At 35.4% G+C, this 19,387-nt stretch overlaps 4 protein-coding genes across 5 annotated transcripts; 3 read left to right on the forward strand and 1 right to left on the reverse strand.

The window, feature by feature from the left end:
• Positions 1–141: 141 nt before the first annotated feature.
• On the forward strand, positions 142–5,130 carry LOC141397456 (uncharacterized). Its single transcript, XM_073973651.1, has 2 exons — positions 142–620; positions 672–5,130. Exons 1-2 carry the CDS (start codon positions 508–510, stop codon positions 1,000–1,002), a joined length of 444 nt encoding a protein of 147 aa, XP_073829752.1. The 5' UTR covers positions 142–507; the 3' UTR covers positions 1,003–5,130.
• Vsp37A (Vacuolar protein sorting 37A) lies at positions 4,872–7,310 on the reverse strand. Its single transcript, XM_073973643.1, has 4 exons — positions 7,074–7,310; positions 6,619–6,951; positions 6,364–6,556; positions 4,872–6,084 (listed from the first exon to the last, which is right to left on the reverse strand). Exons 2-4 carry the CDS (start codon positions 6,687–6,689, stop codon positions 5,305–5,307), a joined length of 1,044 nt encoding a protein of 347 aa, XP_073829744.1. The 5' UTR covers positions 6,690–6,951; positions 7,074–7,310; the 3' UTR covers positions 4,872–5,304.
• A 4,113-nt stretch (positions 7,311–11,423) lies between these two features.
• On the forward strand, positions 11,424–11,890 carry LOC141397457 (uncharacterized). The gene has a single exon (XM_073973652.1). It carries the CDS (start codon positions 11,508–11,510, stop codon positions 11,844–11,846), a length of 339 nt encoding a protein of 112 aa, XP_073829753.1. The 5' UTR covers positions 11,424–11,507; the 3' UTR covers positions 11,847–11,890.
• LOC141397452 (uncharacterized) lies at positions 11,445–18,968 on the forward strand. 2 transcript variants are annotated; one of them, XR_012411407.1, is made up of 8 exons: positions 11,445–12,248; positions 12,307–12,408; positions 12,462–12,862; positions 13,208–13,847; positions 13,906–14,007; positions 14,088–14,470; positions 15,732–18,114; positions 18,611–18,968. XR_012411407.1 is itself a non-coding variant. In XM_073973640.1 (7 exons), exons 1-7 carry the CDS (start codon positions 12,144–12,146, stop codon positions 17,665–17,667), a joined length of 3,669 nt encoding a protein of 1,222 aa, XP_073829741.1. In that variant the 5' UTR covers positions 11,445–12,143; the 3' UTR covers positions 17,668–18,968. The 2 variants fall into 2 exon arrangements, 1 of the variants encoding a protein (XP_073829741.1); XM_073973640.1 differs by having other exon boundaries at positions 15,732–18,968.
• Positions 18,969–19,387: the final 419 nt, after the last annotated feature.

A 19,387-nucleotide genomic window follows, 5' to 3' on the forward strand; every position in this document is an offset into this window, starting at 1 on the left:
ATATGACACGAAATAAAAACATTCCATACATATCTACCCGCGCAGGCAATGTGGAGACGTAATTTTATTACAATTTTGCTGGTGTGGACGCATAACTTAAATGGCGTAAGGAAAATCCCCAATATTGCACATATTAGCGACTATATAATGATAGAAAATTTCATGCCATATGACATTTATGGGTCTATCTTGTATTGCCACTAAACTTGAGTTGCGTTGTCAGTTGTCTGCGCGACTGAGACGAAATGTTGTACCATTAATGTCAACTCAACTGGGTGGTCGATAAACATGTTATCGATCAGTGTTTTTTCAAACTTGTGACCTCTATTCGCAAAAAAAAAAACATTTTAAAAAGAATTGCGCTTTGGATAACTCTTTTGTGTATTCTGGACAATATTTTAATATTTTGGCTGAGTTTTCGAGCAAATTTGGAAAACAACCCAAGATTGGAATATAACCTGCCCATTGAATCTTCGGATCGTCAAGTTTTATTTGCTGTCCCAAAAAATGATAAGTTCGGTGGAATTATTTTTTGATGATGAAGAAAATGTAAAGGACATTGCATCAATTAGAAGAAATTTGAGGGACAAGTCGAATCCATTGGAATTGCCATCTGCACTGTAAGCTGATGATCATGTGGAAAGATCTGTATAATCAGTAAATTATTTCAGGTTTAAGGCGTATTTTGGATTGGCAAAGGATGCCGTAGTTTACGTTGTGGAAACGTTAAAGGATGACTTCAAAGAAAGTTACATATCAACAGGAATACCCCCACTTTTAAAAGTGTGCGCAGCGTTGCGATTCTTGGAGGACGGAAGTTTTCAAAAGTCCCATGGCAATGATTTCAACAATTGCATGGCTCAATCTACATTGTCGAGTGTATTGAAGGAAGTTGTCCACTTGATAGAGGACAAATTGTGCCAAAATGGGATCGTTTCGAAGTTGACAGAGGAGGAAAAAAGGCAAAATAAAAAAATTCAAAAACGAAATTCCCTGGTGTAGTTGGCTATATAGATGGAGGATGTTCTTCATTTGTACTTAAACTGAACCTACTGTATTTGTCACCAAATTCATTTGCAAAAGATTTGCTGCTGTCCGCTCCAAAGGCGATAAATTCACTTATTGTGATGGACCACCACCAGTGTCGTTGAAGTTTATTTTATTTTGAGGCATTTTCTTTTTCAACTTTGCTTTAAAGTGAATCCAGACTCTGCCACTCTTCAGGTGTTCGTGTTGGAGGTTCATGGCTGTTTAAACTGTCCGAAATGGACCTCCACGCTTCATCCGCTGTGGCTTTGGTTTCACCAAAACTCCGGAACTCCTCAGGCTAAGATTGGAATTTCACTCAGTTTATCAATTAATATTTCGAACTGCTGCTTTGTCGTTATTTTCACCATATTGATACACAAAATTAATCAATAATTGTTAACAAAATGTTTATTTTTCCTTCTATTTTACTTCTTGTTTCTTCGAAAATGTTCACTGCAACTGAAAATTGGTGGTTGCTGAAAAACAGCCGCTTCGTCAACTGAGATTCGCAACTTCAGTTGAGGGTTGCCATACGTGGATCAATTTTGACAACTGGCAACGCCACTCAACGATAATTGTTATCGATGATCGACCCCTTACATATACAGCCCAATTATGAACGGCCTCTCACCGTGAGTTTTCTCTTTCTCGCCTCCTCCCCTATTATAAACATCATATCGCCGTGAGTGATGTTATGTTCTCACTGTACCCTTATTATAAACAACAAGAGGGTGAGCAAAACTCACGTTCGTGAAAAAATTAGCTATTACAAATGTAAAAAAAGTGAGAAAAAGAGGCAAATTTCTGCTGAAATTTCTCACTACCGAAATCAAAGTGAGTTGAACAAAAAAATTTAAGTGCGAACATTTATTTTAAAAAATACGAATATTTTGTATCTGTAATGATAATTAATTGTATTTTAGGTTGAAAGTAACAAAAAATAATAAGAGATTTTTTATGTTGTGAGGTTATTGTTGACCTTTGGACGCTATTTTCTTTGGTTTTAATTTGGCTTGAGGTCAACTTAAAAATTTAAAAACAAATGGGCGTTTTTGTTTTTATTCTTATAAAAAGAAAGAAATATCATTATTATAAATTTCTACCATAATGTTTATAGTTGCATAAAATGAATGTTCTTGTTTTTTAAAGCTTAGGACATTGACCGCTAACATTTTTTCAGAGTTCTTTACGAATTCGGTCTGAATCTCTGAATTCTTTCAGAATTTGGTACAAAATTGGGTCTACCTTCAGTTCCAAGAATGGCATGTAACTATCCACTGGAGTTATATGACTAGGTTTGGCATCGCACCATTAAAAGACGCAGAGTGCTGTGCATGGTGCTATCAATAGTTGTGTCTTTTTACTTTTTCAGTAATAATTATTCAGTAACTTCTTTTCAGAGAGTAAGAAAGATTTTGCTCTTTGATACGAAAATAGAGAAAAAAGTAAAAAGACAGCATTTAGTAAACTTTAGCAAGATATCAGTTGATAACCAAAACAAAAACATTGGCGCCAATGCATGAACGAAAAAATAACTCCAAATCAAAGAAAAAGTTCTTTAATTTTAAGCAAAATAAATAAAAATAATGAATATATTAATAAAATAATCAATAAATAATCCTGAATCGTAATATTTATAGTATTTTCCCACAAAAATAAGATAAACATTGAGCAGCTGCCCATTAGCAGATGATTAAAAAACAGCTGATCGAACTTGCTAAATGTTGCTGGGAAAAATTCTTTCAGCAACTTTTTCTTCTCTCGCTTCGCTCTCTTTTACTGAACTTTTGTGTAAAAAGACAGCATTTAGTAACATTTCGTAATAATTATTACAAATTATCACGTAAAAAGACACACCTAATATTTGCCTAAGAATTTAGACGACTGCAATATCCCAAGTATAGTTGAGCAAAAACTACTCTGGTTTGTTGTGGACTTTATTCACACTATATTTGTTTACATTAGAACCTGCGACTATGTGAAAGCTATTCAAAACTACTTGAAATGCTTGTTGAGCAAGGGATTCTATCCAGTATGGTTGGGCTTCCCTCTCTAGAACGTGAAGATCATTCTTGATGGACCTAGGGTGTCGGGCCAACCCACCCAACGTTTTAGTTACAGTACTTGCTCGGGCATTACCGTGAGAGCCATCCCTATCTCACGGTAATGCCCGAGCAAGTACTGTAACTAAAACGTTGCCCGTGGTATGTATCAGTGAAGGAAGGCCTAAATCGAGTTTTCAGGTATGGACAGATAAAAAAGGTACATTCTGCATAAAGCGGCTCACAACTATACAAGGACCCAATCAGGAGCAACCCATGTCTGCAATTGTTATTCCTAGAGAGAGTAATGTACACGATTTGGATCTTTTGGGGTCGCAGTCTTGGAAAGAATGGGAGATGGTGCTAAACACAACTTCCACTTCATTTCCTTGGTATTCCTCAGAATTTGCCATTTCTGTTATCACCCAAAATGCAACATTAAACATTTACTTATTGTAGCCATTTAATGACGTTTTTAAACGACATTTGTTCACTTTTTTACGATTTTCCAATAAATTTCACGAATTCTTCAGTGTAAATAAACAATTTTCACATATCTGCCAAAACAAAAGAACAGCTGTTACAGATGTTGCCATGTTGTTTTAATGTTGTATTTTCTTTTACCAATATCCATGTTCTTTTACAGTGGATTGTTAATAACTGACATTTTTCTTGCTAGAAATGTTTATTAATTTGAAAATTTATTTATTTTTTATACAAAAAATAAGAATTAATTAATTTCAAAGTTATTTGTGCAAAAAATGACGGTATGGCAACACAAATTATTATTTCAAGGGTTCACAAGTCGCGCCATTATTTTCCATTTTCCGACTTGTCAACCCTTGTTCACTTTTTGTGCTCCTCCCTGCTCAATCATAATAGCTCGAGCAGGTGAAAGTGAACTGCAACTCACTTGTGAGTAGCTCCCTACGTGAAGATTCATAATCGCTATGATAGTGTAAACTACCCCTTAGATGGCTTTTATACTAAGCAGAACGTCTTGTTCAATAAGCCGAACTAAGAATATAGCCATGTTTTGTGATATCTTCTTCAACTTGGTCTTTCTATCGGAGTTTTGGCCTTCCGGGCGTATACCGTCGAGTGGCTGACTTCCGAAACGCAATAAATGCGTTGTTTCGGTTATGGCTCATGTTTTGTGAAAGTATTTAAAATGCACACGGTTGCAAAATCTTTCGAATGCACCAGTTTTCTACCTGTGGCTTATTTTGCTCAACAGAGACGTTTTTGAAAAAAAAAATACTTCCTTCCTATTCATACCGTATCACTTCGATGTGAAATAGAATGCTTAAGACTTTAACCCAGCAACTGACGTTTCGCAAATCAGCGCATGTAGGACTAGTTTGTTGGGACAATCCTGGCAAAACAAAGTAGGCTGACTTCAGTATCGTCAATTGCTTTACAAATGACTGAAAATCTGCGAAATATGTTTCTTAACGCCGTTGTAATTAACAAGCTACGCGATTCAAAACCTCAGTTAAAAGGCAAACATGTATAACTTTTATTTCTGATGCACAACAGTGTATGTGTAGGAGGAACAGTGTATGAGTGTGCAACTGAAATATTTTGACGAAGTTTAAACAACACAAAGCAATTGACGATAAGGAAGTCAGCCAAAATTCCCTATTACTTCATAGCCTTCGACAGTGCATCTTTGAATACTTTAAAGTCCTACACTTGGAAAATATGTTGCTGCTCAATGTCGGAATGTATTGTTGAAGGGAAATATAACTTATGTACATACGTTTTCTTACATATAAAATGATAATACTTTGTATGACATTTCTTTATCACATCACATTGTACGCAGTATGTTTTTCTTTATTTTAATGATAAATAATCAAATGTTAACATAATAAACTATAAAGACCTTAGGTTAGACATCTCGTGCATATATAAACATTTTTATGAGAGCTACATACATTGAAAGAAAATTAAATGATATACATAATTTTACCTAACTTTAACAAAACAAGGAAATGAACAAAAGAAATAAATAAATAGATCTGCACAACAAAAGCAGTAACCGATACAATTAAAATTAGACTATTATTTATTGAGAAGGAAGGAAGCAAAATCTCAGCTCCAGGCTAGAAGTTCAATGCTAAAAAAGTTTCGTATTTGTTCTATTTAGTATTGAGATATAGTTGTATTTACTTTAAGCTCAATTCATAAACAGTACACACAAGGACAAGGCAATCGAGTTCTTTATTTCTTATATACCAGCCCTCTCAAGTGCCGACAGTTGTTGTCCCAGCCTCTCCTCCTTTGCTTTGCGCTCTGAGCTTAGTTTTTTCGAGTGCGTATAGTTTTGCAAAAATGTTTGCACATCAATTTTGCCATTTAAAAATTGTTCCACATGCCTTTCACATTCGGTGTCAGCATTTGAAGCAGCAATTTGTAGAAGCTCTCTGATGTGCTGGGGATTATATTCCTCCGTTTTCTTCAAATACTTTTTATTCAGTTCATCACATTTCTCACCCAAATGCTTTAGAGTAGTAACATCATCACTTAACTTGCGCTTGAGCTCAACGAGATGGGTTTCTTTGGACTCGTTTTCTTTGGATATGTTTTCAACTTGATTTATCATTGAGTCTAGTTCTTCGTTGAGTTGTTGGACCACGGACATTTCTTCAATGAAATCTTCGAAAAACTCCGGATCATTATCAAGTTGTTTGAGCTCCTCCAACGAAAGGGTGGACAAGTTGGGGAAACTTGTATCATTTAGTCGTGGCGATGACAGCTTGATGGGGTCATGAGGCGACGTTTCCTTGCTGCTGTTGGCACTGTTGGATGCACCACTGCTAGTGCCACTGTCTAAGGATTTGGCCATTTGCAAGGGAGGATAATTATGCGAATGCGGAACACTTACATGCGCTGAGTTGGCATTATTGGTAGGATTTGGGCTTTGTGATTTTATAACTTGAGGGGGGAAGCGTTCAAATTCACGGATGATAGCCTGGACTATCCGTCCTAGTTCGGAATGTGGAGAATACTAAAAAAAGGTCAAAGTTATATGAGTTTTTTTCTTATTTAATTATCTCGTTATGGAAGAAACATGCGATATCCTGTAAAAATAAATATTTTTCTTCGTCATGGTCATATTTAATGATTTCCCAAGTTTAAGGTCATTGATAACGTCACTGTCGATTATTTAAAGTTTAATTCCCTTGAACCTTTTTTCGCCAAGGATTTCCTCCTTGTGTACGAAGACATCACAAAAAATGTCATCCAAGGACAAGTGTACATGCATAAGTGCACTGTATTTACTTACATTTAATAAACCTGGAGCTGATTCTATTTCGCCTGTAGTTGGATTAACCCAATGATGCTGGATAATAGGAGAAATGATCAATTTGGGGCGTTCGTTAGGGAAATTCAAGCCCAGCAGGACAGTCAGGATAAAATTACGACCACTCGACTCAAAATGAACGCAAAATTCCGCCAGCTCTGACACTTCAACGACACTGCAAATTAAGATCGAAAAATTACATAAATTAAAAATTCCAATCGCAGAAATAGCACTTACTTGTCGTTAAATATTTTCAGTGTATCAATTTGACGCCGAATATGTTGCAAACGATGTTGAAATGCACTCATTTTGAAGAAAATAAACAAAAAACACAATTAATTCAAACAGAGATTGAAGCGAGCCGATTCTCAGACTGCGGCGCGCCGTCGACACTCTTTTTTTAAAGGTTCAGCCGTCAGCCGATTTAAAAATCGCCGCTGTCAACTTGACTGGAGAGTTCTACTTCGTTAATAATAGGTCTGTCTTGTTGCTTTCACAACAAAAATTGTCCAGCAAGAACTTCCTCAGAGAGCATGGTACAATAAGAAAGGTAGATGCATCGGCGAATTGCTACAACAAAGCAACTTTTTTTGTAATGTAAACTGTCAAAATTTTCGCCAAATGGTCTCTTGTTGTCTCTTTTTATCGCTTGTGTTTGTCTATAAAGTGTAGACATGCTATCTCTTACTTACCGAATCATATGGTTTTTTGTTTTGATTTTTCATGGCGAATTCCTAGTTTTTTGACGTTTTAGATTCGATCAGCTGGGCTGGCCCCGTTAAAGGCCTGCGTACATAAGTTGCCTTGCCTGCTTACCTTGGTTGCTTGTGATAAAAGAAGAAAAGGGCAACCCATTTCGAAATTTGTTCGGCCTTCTTTTATTTTTATTATGTCAGAAATGAAGCAGGAAAGCAAGGCAGCTTATGTACGCAGCCCTTAACGGTCCGTCTTACCTTAACATACTCAAAATTTTTCTATATCACCATGGTTTAATTAAGCCCTAAACAAATCCAACGTTTGAGTAGAGTTTTGTGTCATTTCTGGTAGAAGAATAAAGAAATATTGAATTAAAATTAAATTAAAAATATTAAAATTGGTTCGGCCTTCTTTATTCTTTTATCATGCAAGCGGGCCAGGCAGCATAAAGCCTTTACCTAATTAGCTGCGTGTTGCGTGTGCGTTCAAAAAAAAACAAAAACAAAATACCTACATGTATTTGTTTTTGTTCTCAATTTGAAATACATGTATTTTGTTTTTGTATTTTTAAACGCACACGCAGTTAATTAGGTAAAGGCTTAAAAGCCTCGACACATAAAGGTCTGGGTTGCTTTCTGCTTCATTTCTGGCATAACAAATATAAAAGAATAAAGAAGGCCGAGCGATTTCGAACTAGGTTGCCCTTTTCATTTTTATTCCAAAGATGTCAATATTATAAGATAGGAAAAGTCAATTGTGAAAAATTAACTGTAGAGGGAGTTAACCTCTGTTGCTACGATATCATAGCAACATTAGTCCCAATTTACATTAGGCGAGTTTACTTGCGGCAATTGTCAGTTTGTAGGTTCGAGAGGGTGCTGAGAGGCAAAGGGTTACCATATGCCTCACCTCTCTCTCCTACAAAATGACAATTGCCGCAAGTAAACTCGCCCAATGTAAATTGGGACTTAGTTAAACGAAAACTGTTACTCATTGGAATATTGACAAGAAAAACATTAAAACTCAAATTTTACGGCGTTGGCTTTTGTTTTTTTATTAAATAAAAAATAAGAAATAGTGAAGAAATAAATTTCAGCCACAAAACACGACGTTAATGTTTTCTGCCGCGAGAAATGGGAATCAAAAACGATTGGCATTGCTGTTATCTATTCCAGTGTGTTGTGTAGCCATCTGTAACCAAAATGTGGAACTATTAGCATATGTTTTTGGAAAATGCATTTGTTCGGGTCTTTATTGCTGTACGTCTTTGGAATAAAAAAGAAAAGGGCAACCCAGTTCGAAATTTCCTCGGCCTTCCTTATTCTTTTATTTTATTTTATTTTTTTTTTTTTTGAGTAGTGCATGTTTTGTAGCTTTTGGAACCGCTCTTGGCCCTATGGACTAGGTTCCCATTTATGAAAATAAATTGAATTGAAAAATAAAGCAGGAATGCAAGGCAATCAGGCAGAGCAGCTTATGTACGCAGGCCTTTAAGAAGGCCGAGGAAATTTCGAACTGGGTTGCCCTATTCTTTTTTATTCTTTTATCAGAAGTAAGTCCCAATTTACATTAGGCGAGTTTACTTGCGGCAATTGTCAGTTTGATGGAGAGAGAGGTGAGGTATATGGTAACCCTTTGCCTCTCAACATGAATGTATTGGTGAAAATGGTTTGTCCCGGTCCACACTAGAGTGATTTCGTTGAAAAAATTGCATGAAATTATGCGTCTCTAGATCGACTTCCATAGTAGTGTAAAATCATAAAATTGCTGTAGTGGGGAATTCGATTTAAGAACGCCTAATTTCATGAAATTCACGCTAGTGTGGACCGTGAGTTTGTAACTTTTCTATTATCTTGCCAACACTGTCTGTCTGTAAACGCCTAGTTATGTACCCAGGCCTTAACAATTAAAAGCAACAATTTATATAAGAATAACTCACCACTTTTGCCACTGTTACTACGAAAATTACCAGACAGAGTCGAGACAACTAGGCGGATGTTTGAATGTATTAGTCCCGGGCCACACTAGAATAATTTCACTGAAATTTTAACATGAAATTATGCGTCTCTAGATTGAGTTCCATGGTAGAGTAAAATCATGAAATTGCTGTAATTGGGAATTCGGCCAACGAACACCTAATTTCATGAAATTTTTTAATGAAATTTACTCTAGCGTGGGCCGGGACTTAGTAAATCAGAGTTGTATTCCCAGCAAACCAATCGTACCGACATCTTAACGAAATCGGAACAAAATTCGGACTATACGTCCGATGTCTGATCAGTAGTGCGATTCTGTAACTTTTTTTAATAACGAACCGACATCGGTAGTTAACGAAAATATTCGGTTGAGTTAACGAATGTCCTATTCTGTAACTTTATGTTACCGATTGTAGAAATCGTTAATTCATACCGACGAATATCGATTGGAAGGAAATGTCAAATATTATATTTTAATAAGTATTAAAATATATTTTGAAGCTGAAAACATTATTTCGTCACGAATACAAAACATGAAGCAAACAATTCTGACTTTTGAAGGAATGTGGCTCAAATGTGTGTCTTTTGGATGGCTACGGATGCCAGTAATGAAGCATTTCTTAAGATGTTTTTATTGTGTGTGTGATTTAAAAGTAATAAAAGTGATAAAACCACCATTCATCTTTTTAAAAGCGCAGTTGTATTTTTTATTTAAAAGTTGGGATCATATTTTGTGTTGTGGCGCTCTGTATCAAAATTCAGCTGTGATATTTGACATGACTTAAGCCCCTTCAGTGATCGTTACCGTCATTTGAGTTTACATATTCACATATTCAATTCACGCCCACATTAAAAGAAATTTCTCATAGCGGAGAGTATGAAAAGTTCGAAAATCCAAGCTTATACGCCATGTTTAGCATTCTGATTGTTAGTGATGCTGGGTTTAAATCTATGGGATTATCACAGAACAAAGTAGGTTATAGTAATACTCTTCACGTGTCACGTATTGTGTAGGACATTGGTATAGGTCTTACATAGCAGTATCACACTTGAGTTCTTTTGAAGCATTAGCTAACGTTTTTCCTCTTTAATAAGTAAAACAAAGGTTAGCGCAGTCTTCATACTTAGGGTAGTAGCATGGGGCAGCTTTGCCAATGTTGCGCCTTCGTCAGCGCCGATTTAATTGATGCTACATTTAGATCTTCCAAGGGAAAGTTATGAGTTAATCGAAGATCTACAACTTTCTCTTTGGTGATCTTTATGCAGCTTCAATAAAATCGGCGCTGGCGAAAGAGCAACAGTGGCGGAGCTGACCATGTATCCTACATAATTAACCCTTATGTTAATGACTTAAGAAACATTTTTCTCAATAAGGCGGAATTTATCTTGTATACCCTTCTTATTAACATAACTTATGTTCATATAAAAACGCCTTTGTTAAGAGAAATAGGCTAAATATTGCAATCATGTACTGTCGTTAAGACTTAACAACTACTTTTTTTTGGTTGTTAACTTAACAATAATTTTCGGTAATTAACGACAAAATTTACCGACAAAAATCGTTAAAATTGGTTACAGAATAGCACTTACCGAAAATTATCGTTAACTATCGACATTCGTCGTTAATTCTGTCGTTAAGGAGTTACAGAATCGCACTACTGAACTATTTCCGCTCCGAAAAATCGTTTAGAAATCTGAACGACGTTGCTTCCGAAATTGTTCAGACGTGTCGGACATCCGACATTTGGTTTGATGGGTTTGCAGACAGTCTGTCTTGTGTAAATGCCAGGACAGAATCAATCGTCGCTTGCTTTGTTTGCTTCCCAAATGTCAAATTATAAGGGAATGCTAGAGCCTCCTAAGGGAGAACGCAGGCTGATTTGCAAAGAGGCTCTGGCAAAGCAAGCGACGATTGATTCTGCTCTGGCCTTAAACGCCAAGTTAGGCGGCTATCAGACCATCTGCTTTTTCACATGTATAGCTCTGTTCCAGAACTAAAAAGTTTTTAAAATTTTTACCACTTTTACGCATGGTTTAATAAGGGTTCTATAGATTTTTTTCATTTAAATCTACCTCTTTACTTATACCATGCTTTTACGCATTTTGTGTTCTCGTACACAAAATGTTTCTGAAAATCGTTTACGACTTTTACTACTTATGGGTACTTTACACGATATGTTTTTTACATATGTATGTGTTGTCATTTTGCGTATACATTTTGTATATAAAAAGTGACAACTCATATGTAAAATACATATCGTGTAAAGTACCCATTAATAACGTGCGGGAACAGGTCATATGTTGTCACTTTGGGTATACATACTAATATACAGAACAGCTGATGTCATCCCATTAATTCATCTTTCGATCTATTATACCCTAACTTGTTTTGTTTTGGTTCCGTGGGTTAGGCTGGTGGATATTTATGTAATACCGAATACAGCCAGCGAAAACATGTCCTTATTTCGCATGAATTGGCTTAGACGATTGGTGAGACAGAATACCAAACCAATACCCGAATTGGAAGCTGCCCTGTGGAAGCGTCGTCTCAGCGTAGGCTACGCAATTCTAGCATGGAATGCTTTTGGATTTGTATGTTATCTGGCATTCAGTGGAAAGAGTGATTGGGCACATTATCATGGCTTAAAAAGTGACGAAGAAAAACAAGAATCACAGGCTGTACAATTTAGCAAACGCTTAAACGTAGAAAAGGGGAAAGTTATACGATATTCCGGCTTTAAAAAAGTGGAGGAGTTTGAGTTCGATAATACAAAAGATAAAGATAGTAATTAATGAATACAATTTGTTAAATAAATAAGCACCTTCCGCCTGCAAAACGTTTTGACTTGGTTTGATTTTGTGTGCGAGGGAGGTGGAGGAAGGGGAGACTCACAGCTCAATTAGTAAACAACTATCGTCATTCTCATAAACAGAACTGCATTACGTTGCTACGTTACATGGCGTACTAATTGAAATCGCGCGCGTTTTTGCCATCTGTCATTGGTATGTAATTGTTGTGTTGTTTGTTGGTATACGAGAATTTTAGGTCCATTAAGCTCATAAATTAATAAAAATACCATAAATAAAAAGATGAATAAGTGCTACCTATGTAAATCTAACAAGGAAGATGATATACAATTCGGGGAATTCTTGAGAGATCGTAAAATGGGATTTGGAGTACACACTTATTGTTTGGTAGGTGTTTTTATTTGTTTGCAAAATATGTTGCGGTAAACGTCTCCTTTAACATTAGTACTTGTCCTCAAATCTCACACAAAATGGAAATGATGACGAAGGATATCTTGGTTTCCTGAAAGCTGATATTAAAAATGAGGAAAGACGAGTCTCACAATTGGTAAGTAGGGCAGACGAATGTGAAGACAAAACTACATTTTTTCCTGTTTCTAGAAATGCTGTTACTGTCGACGAACTTACGCCAATATTGGCTGCTGTGAAAAGCGATGCCATAGGACTTTTCATTTCATATGTGGTTTGGAAAATGGCGCAGAAAATCAGTTTTGTCAGTCCTATAGATCATATTGTCACAGACATAGACGCAAGTCACCTAAACTTCCAGATAATGAGACAACATGTTCAATTTGCTATGAAAAACTGTTAGAGGACAAATCAGCTCGTAATGTGGGTTGGAGCATTGTACAGAGTCCCTGCTGTCGTAATGGATGGTTTCATAAATTGTGCCTGCAGAAATTCGCCAAAACCGCTGGTTATTTTTTCAAATGTCCTCTGTGCAATGATGCTAAGATATTTCGGCAGAAACTGCCGTCTCAAGGAATATTTATTCCCAACCAGTAAGTAATCAAAACATTAATACACCCAACCATACCATTGCTATCGAACACGATATCGTTTTCGAATTTTCCTCGATAGTTTTACGGATATTTTGTTCGAAAACGACACACGAACATGAATTGAAAAAGATTTATTCATCGCTCAGTTTGTGGCAGGAAAACTTTCGATTTCGATATAATTTTCGATCTTTTGGCGAACAAAAGAAAAACACAAGAAAAATATTTGCCAAACGTTGGAATTTGTTTTCGAAACTTGTGGCAAACATACGAAAAATATCAGCAACTGGTATGGTGGGTAATTTCTACCAAATGCACATACACATGTATGTATAAACATATTTACAGAGATGCAGCTTGGGAATTGGAACCGAATGCATTCGCAGAACTTATGGAGCGACCGAGTGAATGTGTAGCTAAGGAATGCCAAAATAAGAATGGACGCAACTACACATCCACTGCAAATCCTTTAATATTATGTTCCACTTGTGGTTCGATTGCAATGCACAAACAATGTTTACCACATCCCCGCAAGGGTCGTTTCCATTGTGCAGATTGTACCATCGCTTTTCAAAAAGACGATAGAGATGACGAGAATGCATTACTGTATGACAATGAGGTAGAAGAAATTGATGTTTGTCACGTCAGTGATAATGAAGATTTGAATATTGTCGAGAGACTCTTATGTGACGATGGCACACAGAACGAAACGGAACAGGACAGTGATTCCGATTGTGAGAATATTAAGATATCACATAGGCGCAGAACGAGGATTTTAAGTAGCGACTCCAATAACAGTGATGCACCGAAAAAACCTACAATGGGTTTAGATTTAATTGTAACAAGCTCCAGCGATAAAGTTGACGCTGCTTCAGATAGAAGGTTGGACATGTGTTTTTTGTGTAAATCTTCTAAAAAGGATGAATTCCAATATGGTGATTTTTTGAAAAATGAAGAAATGGAGATGGCAGTTCATACATTTTGTTTGGTATATTGCCTTCTTTTCAGCTAGCGACTTGATAATAAACTTAAACATTTACTTTTAGTATTTGTCATCTAATCTTGCACAAAATGGTGCGGACGAGGAAGGTTTCCTGGGTTTTTTGAAAGGAGACATCAAAAAAGAAGCAATGCGAGTTTCACATCTAGTAAGCATAGTTGTTCTTCTTAACTTTAGTACAAAAGTAATGGACGAATTGAAAATACAACCTGTATTTATTTTTTCTAGAAATGTTGTTATTGTAGAAAAACCTTTGCAAATATTGGATGTTGTCAGACAAAATGCCGTCGGACATTCCATTTAATTTGTGGCATTGAAAATAATGCCGAAAATCAATTTTGCAACTCCTATAAATCGTACTGCTGTAAGCATAGACAGAAAAAGGTAGCAGCGCCACCGCCAGGCACGACATGTTCGATTTGTTATGAAGTCATGGATACCGACGAATGGAAGATTGTTCAGAGTCCATGCTGTCTTAATGGTTGGTTTCATAAGTTATGTCTGCAGAAATTTGCCAAGACCGCTGGATATTTCTTCAAATGCCCACTCTGCAATGACGTGAAAACATTTCGCCAAAAGTTACCCGCACTTGGTATATTTATTCCGAATCAGTAAGTAAATGGTTTGTTAAGAAATCTAGATCAATTAGACAAGGTTGTTGTCGGATTAGTATTTTACATATTAATGTCTTACTTTCTCAACCTCGGATCTTAAAAAATACAACTTTTCAGGAGAGACTAAAAACGATTTATCTTTTGATACATCGGTGTTTGGGTAAAAGTGTAAAATGTATTTATTAGGTAATTGAGTACAACCATGCATATTAGGAGTAATAATATATTAATCTTTTTCCTTTTAAACATTTATTAGCATTTATTAAGATACGAGTTTTCTGCATTAACAATAATTTTAATTTTTTTTACTTGATGAATATGTTACGAGTTTTAAATTCACAATTGAGAACAAAAACTAGTTAGTTGACCACACTTTAGATTCACACGTTGTTATATGGAAGTACACTTTAGTTCCTTACGTGCACATACAGTGACGAGCCAAAATGAGTACATGTTGTCTAATTTCAACGTATTTTGTAAATAATAACACCGCGCAACATGAACAAAGTAACCATATTTGGACACTGCTGCGTCATTGAAGAAGAAAAAGAGGAGACAACATTTGCTGTTATGGGCTTTCAAAGATTAGGGTCCTAGATGTCAAAAGGTATCATTTTGCTCTCTGAGGCAAAGATGTATAAGAAACTTATCAAAGAAGTTTATTGATATTTTAGGCACATTTTTAGTAAGTTGTTTCATTGAAATTTGAACAGTGTTTTTAGTACTTTTCGTACCCTTCTTTTACGAATTTTCACAAAAACAAACTTATTACACACCTACACCTTAATATGAACCATCACCCAAAATTTCAATATTCTAGATTCAGCCGTTTCTCCTCGATGTAGATTACCAGTCAGTCACTCAAATTGTACAATTTTAGTACTTTTTGAAACCTTCCAGTAAGAATTTCCAAAAATCCAGCCTTATCACACACCTAATCGTCAATAGAAACCCTCACTCAAAATTTAAGGATAGGAGCTTCCGCCGTTTCGCCTGGGAATTAAGATACGAGTATGATGCAGTTACGAAAATAGGAGTGAATTGGACACTAGAATATACATATTTTATTCATATTTACAGAATAGCAACAAAATATTGAGATAATAAGTTGTTGCAGTAATAAAATATAAAAATTGCAATAGTTTGATATGAAAAAGTCAAAATCGCATTTTCTAAGATCCGATGTTGAGAAAGTAAAGCATCGATATGTATGTAGCTCCGTAATGATAAGTCCAAAGAATAATTTTACTTTTACTAGGGATGCAGCTTGGGAATTGGAACCGAATGCCTTTGCTGAACTTTTGGAACGTCCCAATGAATGCTCGGCAAACAAATGCGAAAATGATAAAGGGCGCAGTCAGTCAACATCAGCTAATCCACTTTTATTGTGTAGAACTTGTGGTTCAACGGCAATTCACAAACAATGCTTACCAAAGTCCGCCAACAACAGATTTCATTGTAATGATTGTACGATTGCCATGGAAGAAGAAGACAGTGGACGGGAAAGTTTGAATTCAAATGAGAATAGATATGATTTAGATGACAACAAGTTATGTAATGTAAGCTACCATGAAAATATGGCCATTATAAATGGTTTGATTGGCGATGATGAGACATCTTCAGATGAGGAAATAAAAACTAACCGACGCTATAAAAACAGGTTGTCCAGTATAGAATCAGTAGTTCAAGACAGAAGATGTGATAGAACGCGACTTAATAAAAAACAGCACTTTCATTGCAACGAACAGAGCACCATTTATTCGACAGAAGACGATGATGATGAAGTAGAAATAATCTGCAATGAAGATATAACTTCAGCATTGAATGGAAAATCAGAAGGAAAAACTCCAGACGAGAATGCTGTCAATACATTCACAAGGTATAAAGAAAGAAATCCATCATATTGGGGTCGTGTTATAAGAGATTCTAGTGACGACGAAGTGTTAGTGGAAGTCATGTCAGATGAACAAATGAAGGGGAGTAAATCGCTAACGGGTATTTTGAAGAGAACTGAAGTTGAATCAAGAATAGAAAGTGAAGATGATGATGATTGCAAGCATAACATTCCTAAAAAACAACCCAAGATAGTTGACGAAAACAATGAGTGGTTCTCAGATGTTAATAAACTATCAACCTCTGACGAAGAAAACGTTCTTAAAGTCAGTCGGAAAAGAAAAAAGATAAAATCAAGTGTTATAAAGAGTGACAACGAAGAGCAGCACAATATAAAAATAAAGTCTGAAATTGCTATAATAGATTGCAATAGACAGCATGCCACGTCGGGTTCAAAAATTTTAACACCAATTGATTCTAGCAGCGATGATGACGATAATGACACTTTAAATGAAAATCTCAAAACAAGAACGGAAAACAACCCACCTGGACTCACAGATGAAGAAGAATCTGACGAAGATGACGATCCTTTGGAAAATTTTACCAAATTAATCGAGAGACAAAAGCAAATTAGCTGTATTGCTCAAAGAACGAGAAAAAGAATAACTCACACAAAAAATCCTTTGCAATCAGTTGAGAATAAAATTGTCAAAGATGATGTTAAGCTAACGAAGACTATAACATTCCAAAATCAAGAGCACCAATCTCTGCCAAAACACAACAGTTTGGATATTTCATGCATTGCGAAGAGAACACGTTGCAAAAGTATGGCATCTGATCATGTTGTCGTAGTTGAAGAAAGTAATAACTTAATTCCTGCCAATACCTCTTGCGTTGCCATTAGGACTCGCGGAAGGCGAAAAACGATGTGTTCTGAAACTGTAGCAGAAAAGAAAAAAAGAGAATCGCAAGAAACTTGTCAATCTTATGAAAAATCTACAATTTTTGAAAAAGAAAACGAAACGGATGAAGAAAGTAATTACAATGACGATTGCCTGAAAAGAACCGAATGTGAAAAGAACCCACAAACCGATGAAAAACATAGTCGCTTTGAACTATCATGTATTGCAAATCGAACAAGAAGACGTAAATCGTTTTCTAATGATATGCCGAAAAAACCTTCGACATCTTCCAGCAATCCAGTGTTGGCAAATATTAAATTATCTACGCATCGTTACAATCATGCGTGGCCTAAGCAAAATGAGGAAGTGGCATTTTTTAAATCTAAATCAAGAAAGCAACAATTCTATTATCCAAATAATAATCACCATCCCCACAACAGTAATCGAAAAAGGAACTGATGTTTCTTTTAGCATATGAAATCTCCAAGGCGTGTTGAATAATTAGTGGCATCGACGTATTGGAATAGGTTATGTCAAAAATGTTCTTTAATGTTAAATGTTCTTTGGGGAAATTACAACAATAATAATTTTACTACACAGTGCGATTCTCTGACTCATTTTTGAGTTACCGACGGTAAAATTAAAATTCTTATAGATTCGGTAATTAACGATAATTTTCGATAATAGGATGTTTATATTATAGGTTTTTGTCGGGTTAACTAACCTTTCTTATGAGGATTTGTTTGACGTATATGGCATTTAAAATCCAGTGGGTTTGTTAACGTACTATAAGTTAGCCATGAATAAAAAGTAGTAGTAAATTTCTACCGACAGTAACAGTGTTGTCAATATTTTTTAAACTTTTCATTCATAATTTTGCGTTTTAATGTTACCGATTTTTGTGAGGTAGAGAATCGCACTACTGTTCAATATGCCTTGGAAATGTCCCACATATATTTATGTCCTTCTTCGGTTTCCGTTCTTATGTCAAATATGTTAAAACGACAAATTATGTTCGAAAATAAATAAATGTACATACGTAATTATAAATATTAAAAAATAATAATTAATAAGTTGAGTTAAATTTCATCAAACCATTTGCGTCGAACTAAAAACTCATGTAATGCTCATGTCAATTTTTGTCGAATGCTTCTATTGTCGTTATATATGCTTGTAAATTTCAAATATCAGACGCATAATCATATCATACACATCCCTGTAAGCCTAGCTGTAGTGCGATTCTCTAACTCATTTTTTGAGTTACCGACAAAAATCGTTAACATTAAAACCCGAAATTATGACCGCTTTTTATTCGTCGTTAACTTACCGAAAAACATAGGTAATTACCGAAATTATAAGAATTTTAATTTTACCGACAATTGTCGGTAACTCAAAAAATGAGTTAGAGAATCGCACTACTGATGTCTTCTTTTGCTGTCAAGCAAAAATATACCTCTACAACTTCTTTATTTGAATTTTCTCAATAATATTTCGTTGCTTTATTCTTTCCGCTGCATTCCTAGCCACAATATCTTTTGACATCAATAGAAGACTAAGGCCTGAATTTGCTTTCTGGGTAACCTTTTTTTCTTATATTGTTTTTAATTAAAAAACTCATTTTTGCGCTGTATTTTACGTTGAGCGTTTCTAAACATATTTTTAAAATAATAATTAAGTAAAGAGTGTGCATTTTTTAGTATTTATATAAATCAATATTACTAACATGAATAAATACAAATATTCAAGAGTTAAAATTTAAATTCAATGTCTTTTCTTTTTACAAGAGAGAAACATCGGCACCATACTTGTTGTTAAGGTGTTATTTATTGCATTTTGTCAACTTTTAAGATTTATGACCAGCAGACTCAGATTTTTTACGAAAGGTCAGTTTAATCACTAGCAGGGATGTTCCGTATGACAATTCTTTAGGGTTTCGACCGTCGAAAACGTCATATACCTGAAAAAGAAGTAGTAAACTTCGTTAACAGTAAAACATTTGTGTTATTCAAAAGAGTTCGTCTAGTATATATTAGGGGAATAGTTTTATTTAAAGTCTAGCTAACGGAATTGGGTTGATTTTCTAGATAATGAAGCATATCCCCCTTGTTATATTTTGTTTATTACTGGCATATGCTAAGTTTACATTTACGAAATTCACTCGATTTCAACTGTCAAATTC

This window comes from Musca autumnalis, unplaced genomic scaffold (genome assembly GCF_047663935.1).
Source record: "Musca autumnalis isolate F117 unplaced genomic scaffold, ASM4766393v1 scaffold_3, whole genome shotgun sequence".
NCBI classification, from domain to species: Eukaryota; Metazoa; Arthropoda; class Insecta; order Diptera; family Muscidae; genus Musca; species Musca autumnalis.

Coding starts and splice junctions, on each gene's coding strand:
- LOC141397456 (XM_073973651.1), top strand. CDS start 508: ATGATAAGTTCGGTGGAATTATTTTTTGATGATGAAGAAAATGTAAAG. Junction 621..671: donor TTGGAATTGCCATCTGCACT/GTAAGCTGATGA, acceptor AAATTATTTCAG/GTTTAAGGCGTATTTTGGAT.
- LOC141397457 (XM_073973652.1), top strand. CDS start 11,508: ATGTCCTTATTTCGCATGAATTGGCTTAGACGATTGGTGAGACAGAAT.
- Vsp37A (XM_073973643.1), bottom strand. CDS start 6,689: ATGAGTGCATTTCAACATCGTTTGCAACATATTCGGCGTCAAATTGAT. Junction 6,557..6,618: donor CTGAAAATATTTAACGACAA/GTAAGTGCTATT, acceptor CTTAATTTGCAG/TGTCGTTGAAGTGTCAGAGC. Junction 6,085..6,363: donor CAGCTCCAGGTTTATTAAAT/GTAAGTAAATAC, acceptor ACCTTTTTTTAG/TATTCTCCACATTCCGAACT.
- LOC141397452 (XM_073973640.1), top strand. CDS start 12,144: ATGAATAAGTGCTACCTATGTAAATCTAACAAGGAAGATGATATACAA. Junction 12,409..12,461: donor AAAGACGAGTCTCACAATTG/GTAAGTAGGGCA, acceptor TCCTGTTTCTAG/AAATGCTGTTACTGTCGACG. Junction 13,848..13,905: donor CAGTTCATACATTTTGTTTG/GTATATTGCCTT, acceptor ATTTACTTTTAG/TATTTGTCATCTAATCTTGC.